This window comes from Amia ocellicauda, chromosome 1 (assembly GCF_036373705.1).
Source record: "Amia ocellicauda isolate fAmiCal2 chromosome 1, fAmiCal2.hap1, whole genome shotgun sequence".
NCBI lineage: Eukaryota > Metazoa > Chordata > Actinopteri > Amiiformes > Amiidae > Amia > Amia ocellicauda.
In genome coordinates, this window is record NC_089850.1 from 11,515,212 (window position 1) to 11,530,408 (window position 15,197).

The 15,197-nt window shown below is 44.1% G+C and overlaps 1 protein-coding gene across 2 annotated transcripts; it reads left to right on the plus strand.

The window, feature by feature from the left end:
- The first annotated feature begins 575 nt into the window (after positions 1-575).
- On the plus strand, positions 576-4,998 carry LOC136763791 (Krueppel-like factor 11). Of its 2 annotated transcripts, none has more exons than XM_066717791.1 (4): positions 576-758; positions 1,787-2,047; positions 2,574-3,522; positions 4,241-4,998. In XM_066717791.1, exons 1-4 carry the CDS (start codon positions 708-710, stop codon positions 4,534-4,536), a joined length of 1,557 nt encoding a protein of 518 aa, XP_066573888.1. In that variant the 5' UTR covers positions 576-707; the 3' UTR covers positions 4,537-4,998. The 2 variants fall into 2 exon arrangements, with proteins under 2 accessions (XP_066573888.1, XP_066573898.1); XM_066717801.1 differs by lacking the exon at positions 576-758 and adding an exon at positions 788-1,226.
- The last annotated feature ends 10,199 nt before the right edge of the window (positions 4,999-15,197 follow it).

The following is a 15,197-nucleotide window of genomic DNA, read 5'->3' on the forward strand; positions in this document are numbered from 1 at the left end:
TGCCTCCAGGTAATTAGACTCGATCTTGCAAAACAGCAGCCTGGGGGGTTGGCTGTCCAGTGGTAAGCTAACACCAGCTACAGCAAACTAGGTTAATCTGCTCAATACATATGTGTGTGTGTGCGTGTTATTTATAAGCTACTGTTTCATGATTTTAAAAACACACTGGAGTCAACAATAGAGATAATCAAACCGTATGCAGTGTCAGCCAGCATAAAAATGACAATTGTGTCTTTCCCCCGCATTGCAAACCCGATATAAACAGGCTGCCGTCCGCGCTGCTGAACCGCGTCTCCCCGCAGCCGCGCAGGCGCAGGCCGGAGTCTCACGCTGCCTCGCCGGCCGCCGCGACCTTTCCCCCAGTTTCCCGGCCGCGAGTTCAGCGGGTTTATTCCGACACCGCTGACTCCCGCCCCGCCCCCGGCCCCGCCCACCCCGGCCACGCACCCCGCGCCCGCCAATCCCGCCGCGATCACGCACCGATCACGCGCCGCCCGCCCCGCCATTGGCCGGCGGCTGATACACCTTTGCTTTCCATTGGCCGCACGTTGCCACCCGCCGGGCGGCCCCGCACTTTGTTTTGTTTTTTGCCGGGCCGTGCGCCGCGGAGGGGGAGCCCTGCTGGCGGAGGCGAGTGCAGCCCACAGTGCGCCGAGCGCTCGCGTCCACGCCGTCTTTGTTCCTCTCGGTGCCCGCAGACGCAGACGATGCAGACCTGTGCGCCGCGCCGCCGCTTCGACGTGGACCCGGCCAGCGGGGTGAGTGCGCGACGCCTGCTAACCGCCTGGAGGTGGAGGTGCCGGTGTGTGCGGCTGTCGGCCCGCTCGCCGGCTGCTGCTTGGTCATGCTCCCTGGAAGCCGAGCCTGGGCATTGCCGGCCGGGCACCGTGGGTCCCGGTGGCGGACCCGGTGCAGTAACATCTAGTGTAGCCGGTTGAAATGCACACTGGGTGGACCTGGCGTGCCGCTGAGGATGGAGGATGGAAATGCAGTGTGTGGATACTATGTATATTACGGTACCGGTACCCGAATGGCAGCCCTGCGGGAGATCAGAGGCGCTGCGAGGGACGTGCCCTGGCGTTTTTAAATGGAAACGTGACGCGCTGAGAAGCCTGGGCTGCAGGGAAACGTGAGGCGGGCGGGCCGCTGCTCACGTCTTTCCTTTTGCGTGTTTGTCTATTGAGGGTGGGGTGGAGGTGGCTTGCATTGCATTGAAGAGCAGGCAGGTGAGGCACTTTGCGCACTTCCTAATCCCGAGGCGCTGCTCCTGCGCCGCTTGTGGCTCTCACATGGCCGGTGGTCGGTGACGTCACGCAGTGTGCTATATTGGGCAATGGGAGGTTCCCAGCCCGGCTGTTAGCCGCTGTTACTAGACAGGGGTGTAGCTGCTGTGCTGTCCTTATCTGTATGACGATGAGGTGCTTCGCTGCTGCCTGGTAAACGTGCCACTTTGTGTGTATGCCTTGATCGTTAAATCCAGATGGTATGTTTTAATGGACTGCCTGATGGGTCTACCTGACAAACAAGAATTGATGTTTTAGTACATATTTGGTCTTTGTATGTGTGTGGCCAGTTGGAATAAATATAAAACATTCGCGATCTGTATTGGGAGGAGGTATTCTTAAATGATCAAAGTATGTAACTCAAGAAGAGGGTTTTTTTTTTATATATATATATATATATATATAATTATGACGTAGTAGACATTTGAGGTTACATGACAGTCAGTGCACTATGAGGTCACTGCACAAGATAACTGATTTTTTTGATATTCATTGTGTTTCAGGCCGAAATCATGGATATCTGCGAGTCCATCATGGAAAGGAAGCGCCATGACAGTGAGCAGTCGTCCTGCAGCACGCTGGAGCACAACGACCTGGAGGCAGTGGAAGCCCTGGTGTGCATGAGCTCGTGGGGTCAGAGGTCACACAGGCCAGAGCCCTGCAAAGCCCGGCCCCTGACCCCCGCCTCGGACTCCTGCGACTCCGTGCTGCACACAGACACCCCCCTTGATGCGTCCAAGGACTTTGTTTCTTTCTCGTCACTGGTAAGGTGATTTTTTTTTTTTTTTTTTTTTTTTTTAATTAAATCGCTGTTTTTTCCCAGAACAGAAAACTGACTTAAGTGTCTTACATCTCATCTAAATTGTACGGTTTGCATTTCAAAGTTAACATGCATTCCCAACCAAGGTTTCTTGTATATGGGTGGATTTGTACCCGTGACTCGGTTCCGGAGAAGACGGGCCCAGGCAACCGTGTGAACTTCACCCGGGGCTGGTCTTGTCAGGCTCTGTTTATTAAGGTTTGCTGGATGACATCCACTGCACATCATGGGGTGAACTAAGTGCTTTAGTAATTTATTCATGGTTGAAGTTTGCCCCCTCCAATTGCTTATCTTTAGGATCAATTGTTAATGTTATTAAAACAACAAAGCAAAACTTATATAATCTTGTCATGAAGGTCTGCTTGAGTATGTGTGTTGCAAAGCTTTTTTGGGGGGCAACGAGAGGATTGATGGTGTGCTGTTTTTGCTCAGTAGGCAGATCATTAATTGTGTGTCTTTTCATTTTCTAGTGTATGACCCCACCTCACAGCCCCAGTTTTGCCGAGGCCTCCACTACCACTGCCCTGCTCACCCCTGTGTCAACGATGACTAGTCCAAGGCTGAAGACGGTCATGGCCAATTGGAGAGTCTGCTCGGGTGTGTCAGAGAGCTCTGGGCCTGGAAGTGGGAGGCCTGCGATGACTGGTGCCACAGAATCCCGGAGCCAGAAACCAGCCCAGGACCAAATGACATCACTTCCCTGCAGAGCCATGGCAACTAGTGTGATTCGTCACACTGCCGACAGTTTCCCTTGCCAGCACATTCCTTCAGTGGTGACTGAGCAGCAGCAGGCGCAGACAAATACCACACACCACTCACAAAGGACTGAGCATACCACCAGCACAGCAGCCTCTGTGTTCGCTGCCATTTCCTTGGAGCCCGACTGCCGGGGCGGCACGTGCAGCCTGGTCACAAAGGACCAGCGTGCCCTGCTGTCTGCGGCCGCCACCACACCTCCTGCGCCCGTCACGTCAGAGACCGGTGCCACGGCTGCCCCCATGCCGAGCCCTCCTGTGCTCTGCCAAATGTTCCCAGTGAACAGACAGGCTGGGATGATCTCAGCCTTCATACAGACGCCTGTGCAGACTCAGACAGCCACAGTGAAGCCCATCTTACCCCAGACAACCAGCTTTTCACAGCCATTCCTCATGGGAGCCCCAGTTCCCCAGGGCACTGTTATGTTTGTCCTTCCCCAGTCCCCGGTATCACAGCCCTCCCAGTGCTCACAGACTGTAATGACCCTGGGCAACACCAAGCTGCTACCTCTGGCTCCCGCGCCAGTCTACGTGCCTTCTGGTCAGAGCGGTGTGTCACAGATGGACTTCTCCCGGAGACGAAACTATGTGTGCAACTTCCCAGGGTGTCGCAAGACTTACTTCAAGAGTTCACACCTCAAAGCACATCTCCGAACTCACACAGGTGAATATCTATGTGTTATCTGATATCTGCAATGTATTGTTTTTAGTTTTTCTTAGGGGTGTTAAGTGCCTTGAATTATAAGTGAGAAACTAATACATTTAATTAAGATCCTTTTTATGACTGTAGATCAATATAACTCCTAGTGTTCAGACCAATTAACACAGTTGTATGGAAAGCATTTGAAGATTACTGCATTGGAATTCCTTTGTTAGGATTCCACTTTATCTGTTAAACTCTCTAATTGGAATGAGGGTGTTTGTGTCCTAATTGGTCCTTGGACTTTGAAAGCAAAATTGAGTAGCAACCTCAAATCAATGATATTCTGCTTGATGCATCAAGACGTGGTGAGATTAAGTATGTTTGAACGTTTTTAATACCTGGTGATATCCATATGGACCCCATCAGATATTTTAGTTGATGTGTTGGTAAAAATAAACACAAAAAACAATACAACCATAGTCTGATATTCATTGTTATGAAAACACATTCTTATTGGAAAAAAGCTCTTCAAATATGGAGGCCCTCTCCACCGATTCACTGAGCTGGAATTGCACATGTGAATCGTTGCCAAGAGGTGTGCTGACCGCTGAAGCAAACCCACTCCCTAGATCTTTTTTGGTAGTTTCCCCGCGCTTGTATGTTGTGTATGCAAGTATTCTGACATTGTCTTAAGTCATTCCCCACATGTGTGTGACTATGCTTTTGTGTGCATTCTCAGGTGAAAAGCCTTTCAGCTGCAACTGGGAGGGGTGCGACAAGAAGTTTGCGCGCTCGGATGAACTGTCCCGGCACCGCAGGACACACACGGGAGAGAAGAAGTTTGTGTGTCCCGTGTGCGACCGTCGCTTCATGCGCAGCGACCACCTGACCAAGCACGCCCGCCGTCACATGACTACAAAAAAAATCCCCACCTGGCAGGCCGAAGTGGGGAACCTGAACAAGATTGCGGCAGTGAAAACGCCGGCTCCAAACCCTGTTCTTCCGCTTGGCATGCTTGTACCCGCCTCCAAATAACCCTCCAACTCGAGCAGAAGTTCTGTCTCAGGAACAAAATCTCAAACACAAAAATGACTGACTAAATAAATAAACAGCTGCTAAAAAGCTCATGGAACTCTGACCTTGCACTGGACTAGCTTGTTTGTACTTTTTCAAAGGATTTTTTTTTTTCTTTGTTTACTTTTGTATGAGTAATGTTTAAAAAAAAAAAGAAAAAAGTATGCACTCTTTTTTGCCAAAGCCTTTGTATGGTTTCTGTCATTGTTTTGTCTGTGTATGTCTGTTATGTGTATGTGTATATATGAATGTATTGTATATTCTGAACTGCATTTATTTACTGAATATTACAACAGGAAAAAAAAAAAAAGACAAAAAAGTTTGTTACAGATATGTTAAAGAAAATCTGTAAGTGAACAGTATTCTAGTGATGATTATGTACCATTTCACTTTACATATTATTTAATAAACCTTTTTATTAAACCATTGGTACAGTGATCTTTCTTCTCATGTACTTTGAATTGCCTAGTTGATTCTTAAATGCTAAAGGACTCTGCTTGACTTGGACCAGTCTATACATCATGAGTGGTTTAGACTCACTTGTGCTGCACATGCCACTGTTTCCTATGAGTAACACGAGTTGGTCATTTTCTCTGGTGAAAGCTGCAATTCCTTCGCTTTGGCGTCTTTTTCTGCTGAACTGCTTCCTGAAGTGTGTGCTGGTTCAGGTTTCATCACAGAATTCGTAGCCACATCCTTTTCTGCTGCTGGAAGCGAACACTGGTGCCTTTTACACAATTGTGAAACTGGCCAGTTCTTGATCTAAAAAGTGACGTGGAGATGACCTATCAAGAACGCACACAAAAAAAGCTTCTTGTGTTATTTGTGCATGGTTTGTATTTGATGTCTTGGAATTTGGGGGTATTCTGCTGAGGCTTAGTTTTTGATAGTTCATGAACTTTTCCCACTGATTCAGTTTCCCATTGTTTTGAATGCTTATGGATCTATTTCATTGGTGCTCTTTCAAACCCTCTTTATCTTGCTCAGTGACCGTCCATCTTAGAGTGTATCCACCTACTGCTTTTTTCAATAAAATGCAGGAATGAATTTACAAATTCATGGACAACAGTACTGCGATTTGTATTAGATATATACTTTTAAATCTGCATGCCTTGTTTTGCGTTTCTGGTACTTCATTTCAACGTGACACTGCTACTAGACTGGCTGTCCATCATTTCATATCTCCCACAGCAGGACGCTAAGAATAGACATGTACACAGTCTCGGCTTTGGGACAATGTTGTTCAGTATTTCGCAGCAGAATCAAACTTCCCGTTGAAGCTGTACTAGTATAAAGTGTACTCAATGCTAAATTAATTAAAAAAAACATGAATGATGCAGTGATTTGTGATTAAGGTATTTACGCAACATAATGCCGATCCTGTCCAAATGAGTCAGCATTGCAAACAAGGCGTGGATCATCAAATTCACGGCTCGTTAGAGATACTGTGATAACTGCACGACTGAATAACCGTGCGCGGCTCCACGCATGCGCCCTGCGCTGCGGCTGCACGCTGCGAACTGTCGCCCGCGTTCGGCTTCCTTCTGCTGTTACCCAGCAACAGGCTCCCTCCAATCGGCGCGAGGCCGGCGCGGGCTCTGATTGGCCCCCGTCTGCTCACCCTCGCGCGCCAGGGGACCAGATAGAGGCCTCGTTCTCGTAGCGCAGGTGTCCGCAGCTCTGCGCAGATCTGCAGACTTCCACCGATCCCATTGGTGGAGCCGCGCAGACGCGCACAGAACTGCGGACATCTGCGCCATACGGACGCGCCCCGGGATCCGAGCGGGTGACGTGCGGTTGCGCACGGTGTGGCGGCGGCGCAGCAGCGGGCTCGGCCGCCGGGTCGTGAGAGAAAGCGGAAGCGGCGGCTGCCGGGAGGAGAGGCTGCGGGAAGTGAAACGAAAAACAGGAGAAGGATGCTGACTCGCGTTTAATGTCGAGACTCTTGACCCTCCTGTTAGGTTCAACTGTAAGCATCAGCAATAATGTTCCCGGCTCACATTGACCCGACGCATGTTTAACCATCCATAAACATTATCTTTAGCTCAATTCATATCAATGTAATCAATATTTAGTGTAATCAAGTTTTTCACCCCTTGCAGATCGTGGTTTACTTATGATTATTCACTCGTTTTTCATTACAAAAACACGCCTCCCTTCTAAATTAGTCATTCTAGAACAATTTTGTGAATTGAATCCTGAGTGACCAGCTCGAAAGCAGACTATATCTGTGACAGGAGTCACTGCCATGCTAGTGGGCCCTGGCACGGCCTGTATAATTTTTGCAGCTGATAATGTTCCCCGACGCATGTTTGGGGATGAGGACCATCTATTTGGCCATTTTTTTATATGAATGTCTCTCTTGGAGTTGATGGCTGTGGGACAATACCCTCATCATCTGACAATTTATCATCATGATCAGAATTGATCTCAAGATCGTCTTCACTTTCAGACACTTCCTCCTCTACTTCACTATCCTGATCAAGGATGTGTTCCAGAGCATCCTGGGCTGTCATTATTCTGCTCATATTGCTCATCTTTTCAACCTTGGAGAGAGTACAGATGCATAATGTTGGTAGGACTACATGCAGGGACCCTTTTATATTTGTTGCCCATCCTGCCTGGGCAGAGTTTTCCCATGGGAAATGAAAGGTTCCCGTCATAGGTAGAATGATATTTGATTCTGCATGAAAAGTTCAAGAAGTAAGTGTGGGAAGAGGTGTAGTTGGGGTCCAGGAACAAATTCTGTGTGTGTGTGTGTGTGTGTGTGGTTTGGAGGGATTAAGCAATCACATTGTGTCTCATATTTGAAATGAAAACAAATCCACAACATAACAGGAAGGTTAACACGAACTAGCACCCAGAATGAACGTGTGGCTAAATTGTGGACAATTGCCCATCCCTTTTCGGATTGTGTCCTGTACAGACGTGCAGTATTTGAACACACCCTCACTCGACACCGTGCAATCTGTTCTTCACGAGTCTTAATCTGAAAACAAACATGATATAATCTGAAACGTGCGGATCTCTTCCATTTTTGATGTTTTCATGTCTGCAGTTTCCAAATTGTGCAATTCTTACTCTCAACTATCTGTTGCAATTGAATTACAGTTCACCAGAAGCTGCAGGAAAGTTACATATGATTTTTATATATTTTAATTAGAAATAACAAACGTTTTACAGTACTAAATATATTTTAATATAAAGTCTACATTGGTACACATGATTACAGAGAAGATTGTATTTTGTAAATGGATACATTATAATAATTGATCATCGGTTTACAAATGTTAAAAGGCATTTTTTAATAGCCTCATGGCTTTCTACAAGTCATTTGATTGTAGTAATACAAGGAATGGCACCAAATCTGTGATCAAAACCTTATTAAAAAGTATATGATTAGATATAATTAGGTGCATGATGCAGTACATAGGACAGTATTTGGATATTTTGGCATGATGAAATGTATAAATATCCGACGACATATCTGGATGTACAATATTATATACGTTCTATCTATCTCTGTGTAGCCAATGTGTTTTGTGTCACTCAGTCATGTCAGATTTGTGCCTTTGCCCGATATAAAGACATGTAGTTCACTGCTGCCACCTACTGACTGAACGATTCAAGAATATCTAATATCTAATAGCTGAAGACAATTTCTACATTTTGATGACTAATTATTGATTTACAATGTTATGATTACAAAATAATGCAAATATTTTACATACAGACAGGTGATCATCTGTGGCAGAGAGGTTAAAATGGTGGTCTACTATTTGTATCATAATAACCAGTCAGTGCATATAAAATAAAATCAACATCCCTCTGTAGGAATCTGTATTCTTTATATAATGAGATAGTAATGTGTATTTAATTTGGGGTTCATTCTCATCATTAAGCTATAGTATCACTGCTTCTGACATACATGTATTTATACTTACTGACATACTATCATAGACACTAACATACCTGCTGTTTTATTACTGTTATTAATGTCTTACTGTCAGATACCAACCTTTATGCATAAAGCTCCTTAACTAAACCGTAGTACAATTGCTCACACTAATCTACAAACACTGATACTAACCTGCATACATCATAATAACATTTTGTCCTCCAAGTTGATGTGTTAGAAGCAGGAAAATTGGCAAGCGTAAGGATCTGAGCGACTTTGACAAGGGCCAAATTGTGATGGCTAGATGACTGGGTCAGAGCATCTCCAGAACTGCAGCTCTTGTGGGGTGTTCCCGGTCTGCAGTGGTCAGTACCTATCAAAAGTGGTCCAAGGAAGGAAAAGCGGTGAACCGGCGACAGGGTCATGGGCGGCCAAGGCTCATTGATGCACGTGGGGAGCGAAGGCTGGCCCGTGTGGTCCGATCCAACAGACGAGCTACTGTAGCTCAAATTGCTGAAAAAGTTAATGCTGATTCTGATAGAAAGGTGTCAGAACACACAGTGCATCGCAGTTTGTTGCGTATGGGGCTGCGTAGCCGCAGACCAGTCAGGGTGCCCATGCTGACCCCTGTCCACTGCCGAAAGCGCCTACAATGGGCACGTGAGCATCAGAACTGGACCACGGAGCAATGGAAGAAGGTGGCCTGGTCTGATGAATCACGAGTTCAAGGTGTTGACTTGGCCTCCAAATTCCCCAGATCTCAGTCCAATCGAGCATCTGTGGGATGTGCTGGACAAACAAGTCCGATCCATGGAGGCCCCACCTCGCAACTTACAGGACTTAAAGGATCTGCTGCTAATGTCTTGGTGCCAGATATCACAGCACACCTTCAGAGGTCTAGTGGAGTCCATGCCTCGACGGGTCAGGGCTGTTTTGGCGGCAAAAAGGGGACCTACACAATATTAGGCAGGTGGTCTTAATGTTATGGCTGATCGGTATATATATATATATATATATATATATAATCATCAGCCTTTATTGATCCATTGCTGGATGAAGGCCTCTCCAAATTATTTCCGATGTACAGCATCTATTTTCCAGGTCACACTAGCAAAATGTCTTGTCTCATCTTCCCATCTTTTATGTGGTTGTCTTCTAGGTGTTTTTTCATCTCTTGGGATCCATTCTATAGCTTCTTTTGTTCATCTTTAAGCTGTTCTTCTTGCCGTGTGTCCAGCCAATTGCCATTTTAACATTTTCACCCATTTTAATATTTTTATTGTAATATTTTCATACATATATGTGTGTGTGTAGTGTTATCTCTTCAGTAACTATTGCAAGACTCAATACCTACAGTTACTCATCCACATACTGCATTATGTAGAGAAAAAAGCAATGAAATACACAAAAAACTAACAAAGTGCTGGAGTTGAATTGACACGGTTTTAATTTAAAGCATTATAGCAGAATGAATAACTGTAATTCTTATTTGTTACAGGGAGAATGCATTCAAAAATAATAATAAAAAAACAACAACAGGTGACTGGATTCAGTCTTGTGCTGGAAAGTATGAAAACCAATAGGGAATATGACATATACGGGCATGTAAGTACTAATAAGATGCAAACTTTCACAACAAAGCTTGTTGTCTCTGTGTGGATACAGCCACATGATTTTATAATGCTAGATCTTCTATTCTAGATCTATTACCCTAAGAAAATAACCTATACATGACTATAGTAAAGCTTGTGCATACAGGAGCCTTTAATATGGAGTTTTTTTTAATATACATTCTATTATATTATTTTATATAATCCTTATAGACTGCACGTAGTTTTATGCAGACCTGAAACTGGGCTGAATTCAAGTGCTGTTCAAAGTGTCCACTCACAAATGGTTTCTTACCCAGTGACTCTCTGTAAGTCAATGTTTCCCATAAATGAAGCAGATAACTGATATTGATATTGACTTAATCCAGATTAACCAGGTAACCTCAGATTGATACAATTTGTGAGGTGTGATTTTACATTTGTACAATTACCATAGACAAAAATGATAGTTTAATTAAAGAAGGGAAGACAATGTACGGCTCGAACTACATTGTTTTAGACAGGGCTTCTGTATCAGCTGTGTTGAATATGAACTATTATGCTCATTCATTGTCAATAGATAGCAAATAAGTGTGTTCAAATTTAGCAATAATATCACACAACCGCTTCTCTATTGTGGAGGTATTTGCCATAAAGTAACAACTTAAACACCCTTTCTTTCAAATACACAGTGATGTGGATTCGTACACAGTTCCACATATAAAACACAAGGTGGCAGGGTGGTGAAAACAGAGAGCAGGAGAATGAAGGATTTGACTGTTTCAGCAGAATGTAAGTTTGCTGAAACACAACCACAATACCACTGCTGTAAATATGAATTCCTTGACAAAGTCTGTGGGCTTAAGGCAGGAAATGAAATTTAAACAGCCAAGCCCGCTCAGAGTAAGAAAAACATTCCTCCATCTCTCACAGCTCAGATTCTGCGAATGTGGATCATGGCACTAAAAACTCAGTGTACTGTATACAACTGCTTTCCTGTATAGAAAACAAACTGCTGAGATGAAGCAGAAAGTGAGGGACAAAACAGTCTGATTTGCCACGATTTCAGCATCAGAAATATCCACCAAATCATTACAGTCACCAGAAAGGCACATATATTCATTCTACATTGTTCACAAGCTCTGGAAATTTAAAAAAGTGATTGTAATTAATTCGCAGAACTTAACAGCTCATGAGTCTGACCATATGTTGAGATAACCAGCCCCATTCCTATGGCAACATTTCCACACCAAATCCCAAATACTGTGGCTTTTCACAATGAACTGGCAGGGATGTTTTATAAAAGAATTCCTTTGTGTTACAATATATAACCAGCTTTGCAAAGATATATATTATTCTGTGGAGTATGCTGCATTTTTCATAAACATTTAGCAGAAAGCTGGAGGAATGAATCATAGGTAAAAAGTCTAATAAATATACATTATATTATTATTATTATTATTAATAATAATAATAATAATAATAATAATAATAATAATAATAATAATAATAATAATAATAATTTATTGGAAGACAGACTTATTATGACTGAGACTTGGAAAAAAAACTAACAACAAAAAAACATAGCCCTGCACACCTTTAACACAAGCAGTGTACAATACAGTCTAGAAGGCCACCGGCCTCTGGACAAGTAGCAGCACAATTTTTTTTAAAAAGGTAACCATTTACTTCATTAAATGAAATAATCACGGCTCTTTGTTAAAGATTGTCCAGCAATGTTTCACCATGTGTGCGCAGACTTCTACAGATACAACAATGACCCTTCGTTACTCCACGCAGCTCTGGGTTAAACAATAAACGAGGGCAGGAGGAACAACTTCACTGTGTTTATTTCCAGGGCCCAAGAGCCTGTAAATTAGCTGTGAATAATCTGTCTTCAGTTGTTCTTATCTTCTGGAATTCAAATGGGTGAGGACTAGAGTAAATTCAAGTCTACAGTCCTTTATATACTGTATTAAAACAACAACTGACCCCTACACCTAGACAACAGAATAACCCAAAAGACAATTATTTGGTTTGCAATATAGCACTGAAAAAAGCCTGCTTTTACAGTATTTCTATTTTGTTGGGATCTTTGTGAGGATTTAGCGGTTTGAAAATGTTTGAAAAAGCGAATATTATACTTGTATTTTCTGTATATACTGAACTCATCTTTAAGACACTTTTCTTACAGACATTCATAGCATACAAAGACAAAAATAGTAAAGTAAAACTGGCTTCTGAATATTAAAGTTTATATTTATATTACAATATCACCTTGTAAATAAAGTGATGTTGCTTCCATTACACACTTCCTTTCTTGAGGTCGCCCATCAGCTGAACTCTCGCTCTATAGTTGCCATGAGTTCCTCTTCAGATCCATTGTACTGGATAACAGCTGGGGAAGGAGAGAAGTCCTCACTGCTGACATGGACACTGGAGAAGGTGGAGACAAAGGAAGACTTTAATCAAAAAGAAAAAAAAAACTATTGACTATCTCATACTAGTGATGGCAATGCTGACAGACTTTATTAGGAGCCAGTGACACCACGTTTGGACTTCTCAGCACTATTTTATAGCGTGGGAATTGTAGAAGGATTGTCCTGAAAACCAAAACAGGCCAAAGATCAAAACTATCTGAGAAATGTGTCTTGACAGTTGAATGTAGTAAGACAACACCAAGCACAACATGGATAGACATTAACACAGCAGGTCTGGAGGCCTGGCGTTGTGTATCTGCTGACAATCATGCAGAAGGATTGTGCCACTCTTTACACTACAATTGTGGCTGTCCTGTTGGAGCTCTGGACAATTTCAGGTCAAGTGCTCATTCTAATATGACAGGGCTCATATATAACCGAATTCTTGGCCCAACAAATTAACATCTTTATAAGGTTATAAAATACATCATATAAAGTCTGTGTGTTTTAAAGGGGGTCTCAAAAAGTTTTCAGTGAGACATTCGATCTGGGATTCATCTTTGGCAACAATTTCCCAACAGTAAAACTGAGAGCGGATGGTTGATTTTGGAAATAGCTGTGGTTTCCACAAAGCTTCTTCAGACAGAAGGTCTGTTCTGTGTAACTGAGAAAATGTATTTTTTAGAGCCCAGTAAAAACATGAATCCATTTGAGGAGCGTTTTCCTGAAGCCACTGATAGGAGACAACATCTGCCTTCCAGTGTTGAAAACAAACCTATTTTTAAACCAGGAGCTTCATTCACAACGTTTAACCCTGAAATGGATGCTTGGGCAGACTGTGCATATAAATGTACATTACATAAAGAATACAAATGACATAGCTAACCTTTTCAACGCTAGCAGTCATCTGAAAAACAAACGTTCTCCTGCTGTATTATAGTTGCTGTTTAAATATGCATGAGAAGGTTCATTTGATAGTCTCCAGGCCAGTTTTAATGACCAAAGACGAATATGTTGCAAGAATAGAAACGATAAATAACTGCTGAAAAGCTACTCACACGACTGTCGGCTTGCAGGATGCCAAATCCGGGGAACTGCTCTGAGGCAACGGTTCCTTTAAATAATGCAGATTTGTTAGAAGACAAACACACACATACGTAATACAATAATACATTATTATTAATAATTATACAAATAATGCATCTTTTTCTTTTGCAAAATGATATTGTATTAAATATGAACACAAATGATGCAGTGTAGCTGATCCAGTGCCAGTCTAACCCGAGCCACTGGGCTAGTGCCTAAAACAATGTTCTAAATATTTTGTATTGTTACGTCATATATGGTTTCCTTGCTTTCTTATCTTTGTTAATTTTTGTTTTTGTTTTGACGCATCTGTCACACTGTTTGGTCCGTGTTTCTCAACCCTAGCATCACGCAGTCCCAGCTAACAATGTTAGGCTGGCACAAAGTTGTGGGCACGGCGTGTGCTATCCGCGCTGCTCTGACACCCACCTGCCGCGGCTCGTACCCCCTGGCAGCGCACTTCCCCCGCAGATCGGCGCTCTGGAGGTGCGGGGTGGAGCTGAAGCCGCTGCCCGGGTACACCTGCCTGGGGTGGCACAAACTGTACGTGTTAGCCCTGACCAGTGGGTTTGGGGGGGCATTCCCACTGCAGTGAAAAGTCTCGTACCCCGCCAGGACCCGATCCAGCTCTCGGTCAATGTCATCCTCCTCATCGGCGTCTGAAGATCCGGAGTCCTGTCCTTGGCTGTGGCAGTCCGGTCGGGCTCGGATCCGGGTCGGGCTGAAGTCTGTAAGCTGCCCAATCTTGAAAGTTTGCATCTCGGGTTTGCCCTCTTTCCCTCCTTCAGGTGCGATCTTCTTCCCCCTGCTGCTGCCACTGCCCATGTTTCTGCCCCAGCCTGGCAGCGCCTGTACCAGTAGAGCAAGTCCTGAGACAACCACCCCGCTGCTTCACATGTCCCCCAGTGCCCGCGATGTGGTTGGATTCACAAGCCCTCCCGCAAAAGGTCGAGTAGCAGCAGAGAAGTTAAAATTTAACTGGTTTCCACTTGGTCGCTCAGGCACGTCAGAGCTGGGCTGTGTTGGCACTTTTAAAGAAACACATGTGTCTCCGTCTGGGGCTGCACACTGCGCTGGGAGCTGGACTGGGTTCCTCTGCACCCAACTGGGGGAGGCACAATCCACACTGCAATCACAAGACCAGCAAGAGAAAAAAGAAAAAGATCTCAAGCTGTTGGAAGTTAGCAACTCGTTTTCCTCTTCCCGGCTATGTGGGGACTTCGTCTGCAGAAAAGCGCCCTGTTTACAGACAAACATACCGCGCACATCTGGCAGTATCCCAGAAGACACACAGCACCAGTTCGGGACGGATGACAGGTCTCTTAAAGGTGCCGGGTGTCTCTCGTCGCGGAATAAGTGTCGGACGACATCTGGAGTCCCTCGTAGACTGAGGGTTACATAACCAAGACTCAAGAGCATCCCACAGAGAGGACTCCACCCTTTCAGGAGAAGCAATTTCGTTTCTGTCATCTTTATAGAATCTCAGCGATACATCTGGATTGTATTTTATATGGTTTAGGAGTCGGGGATTAATTATGGAATATGATATTCTAACATTCTAATAACAAAATTGCCAATACCTTAATTGCAGGTAATACATACTTTTTTCTTATAACATAGATCAGTTCA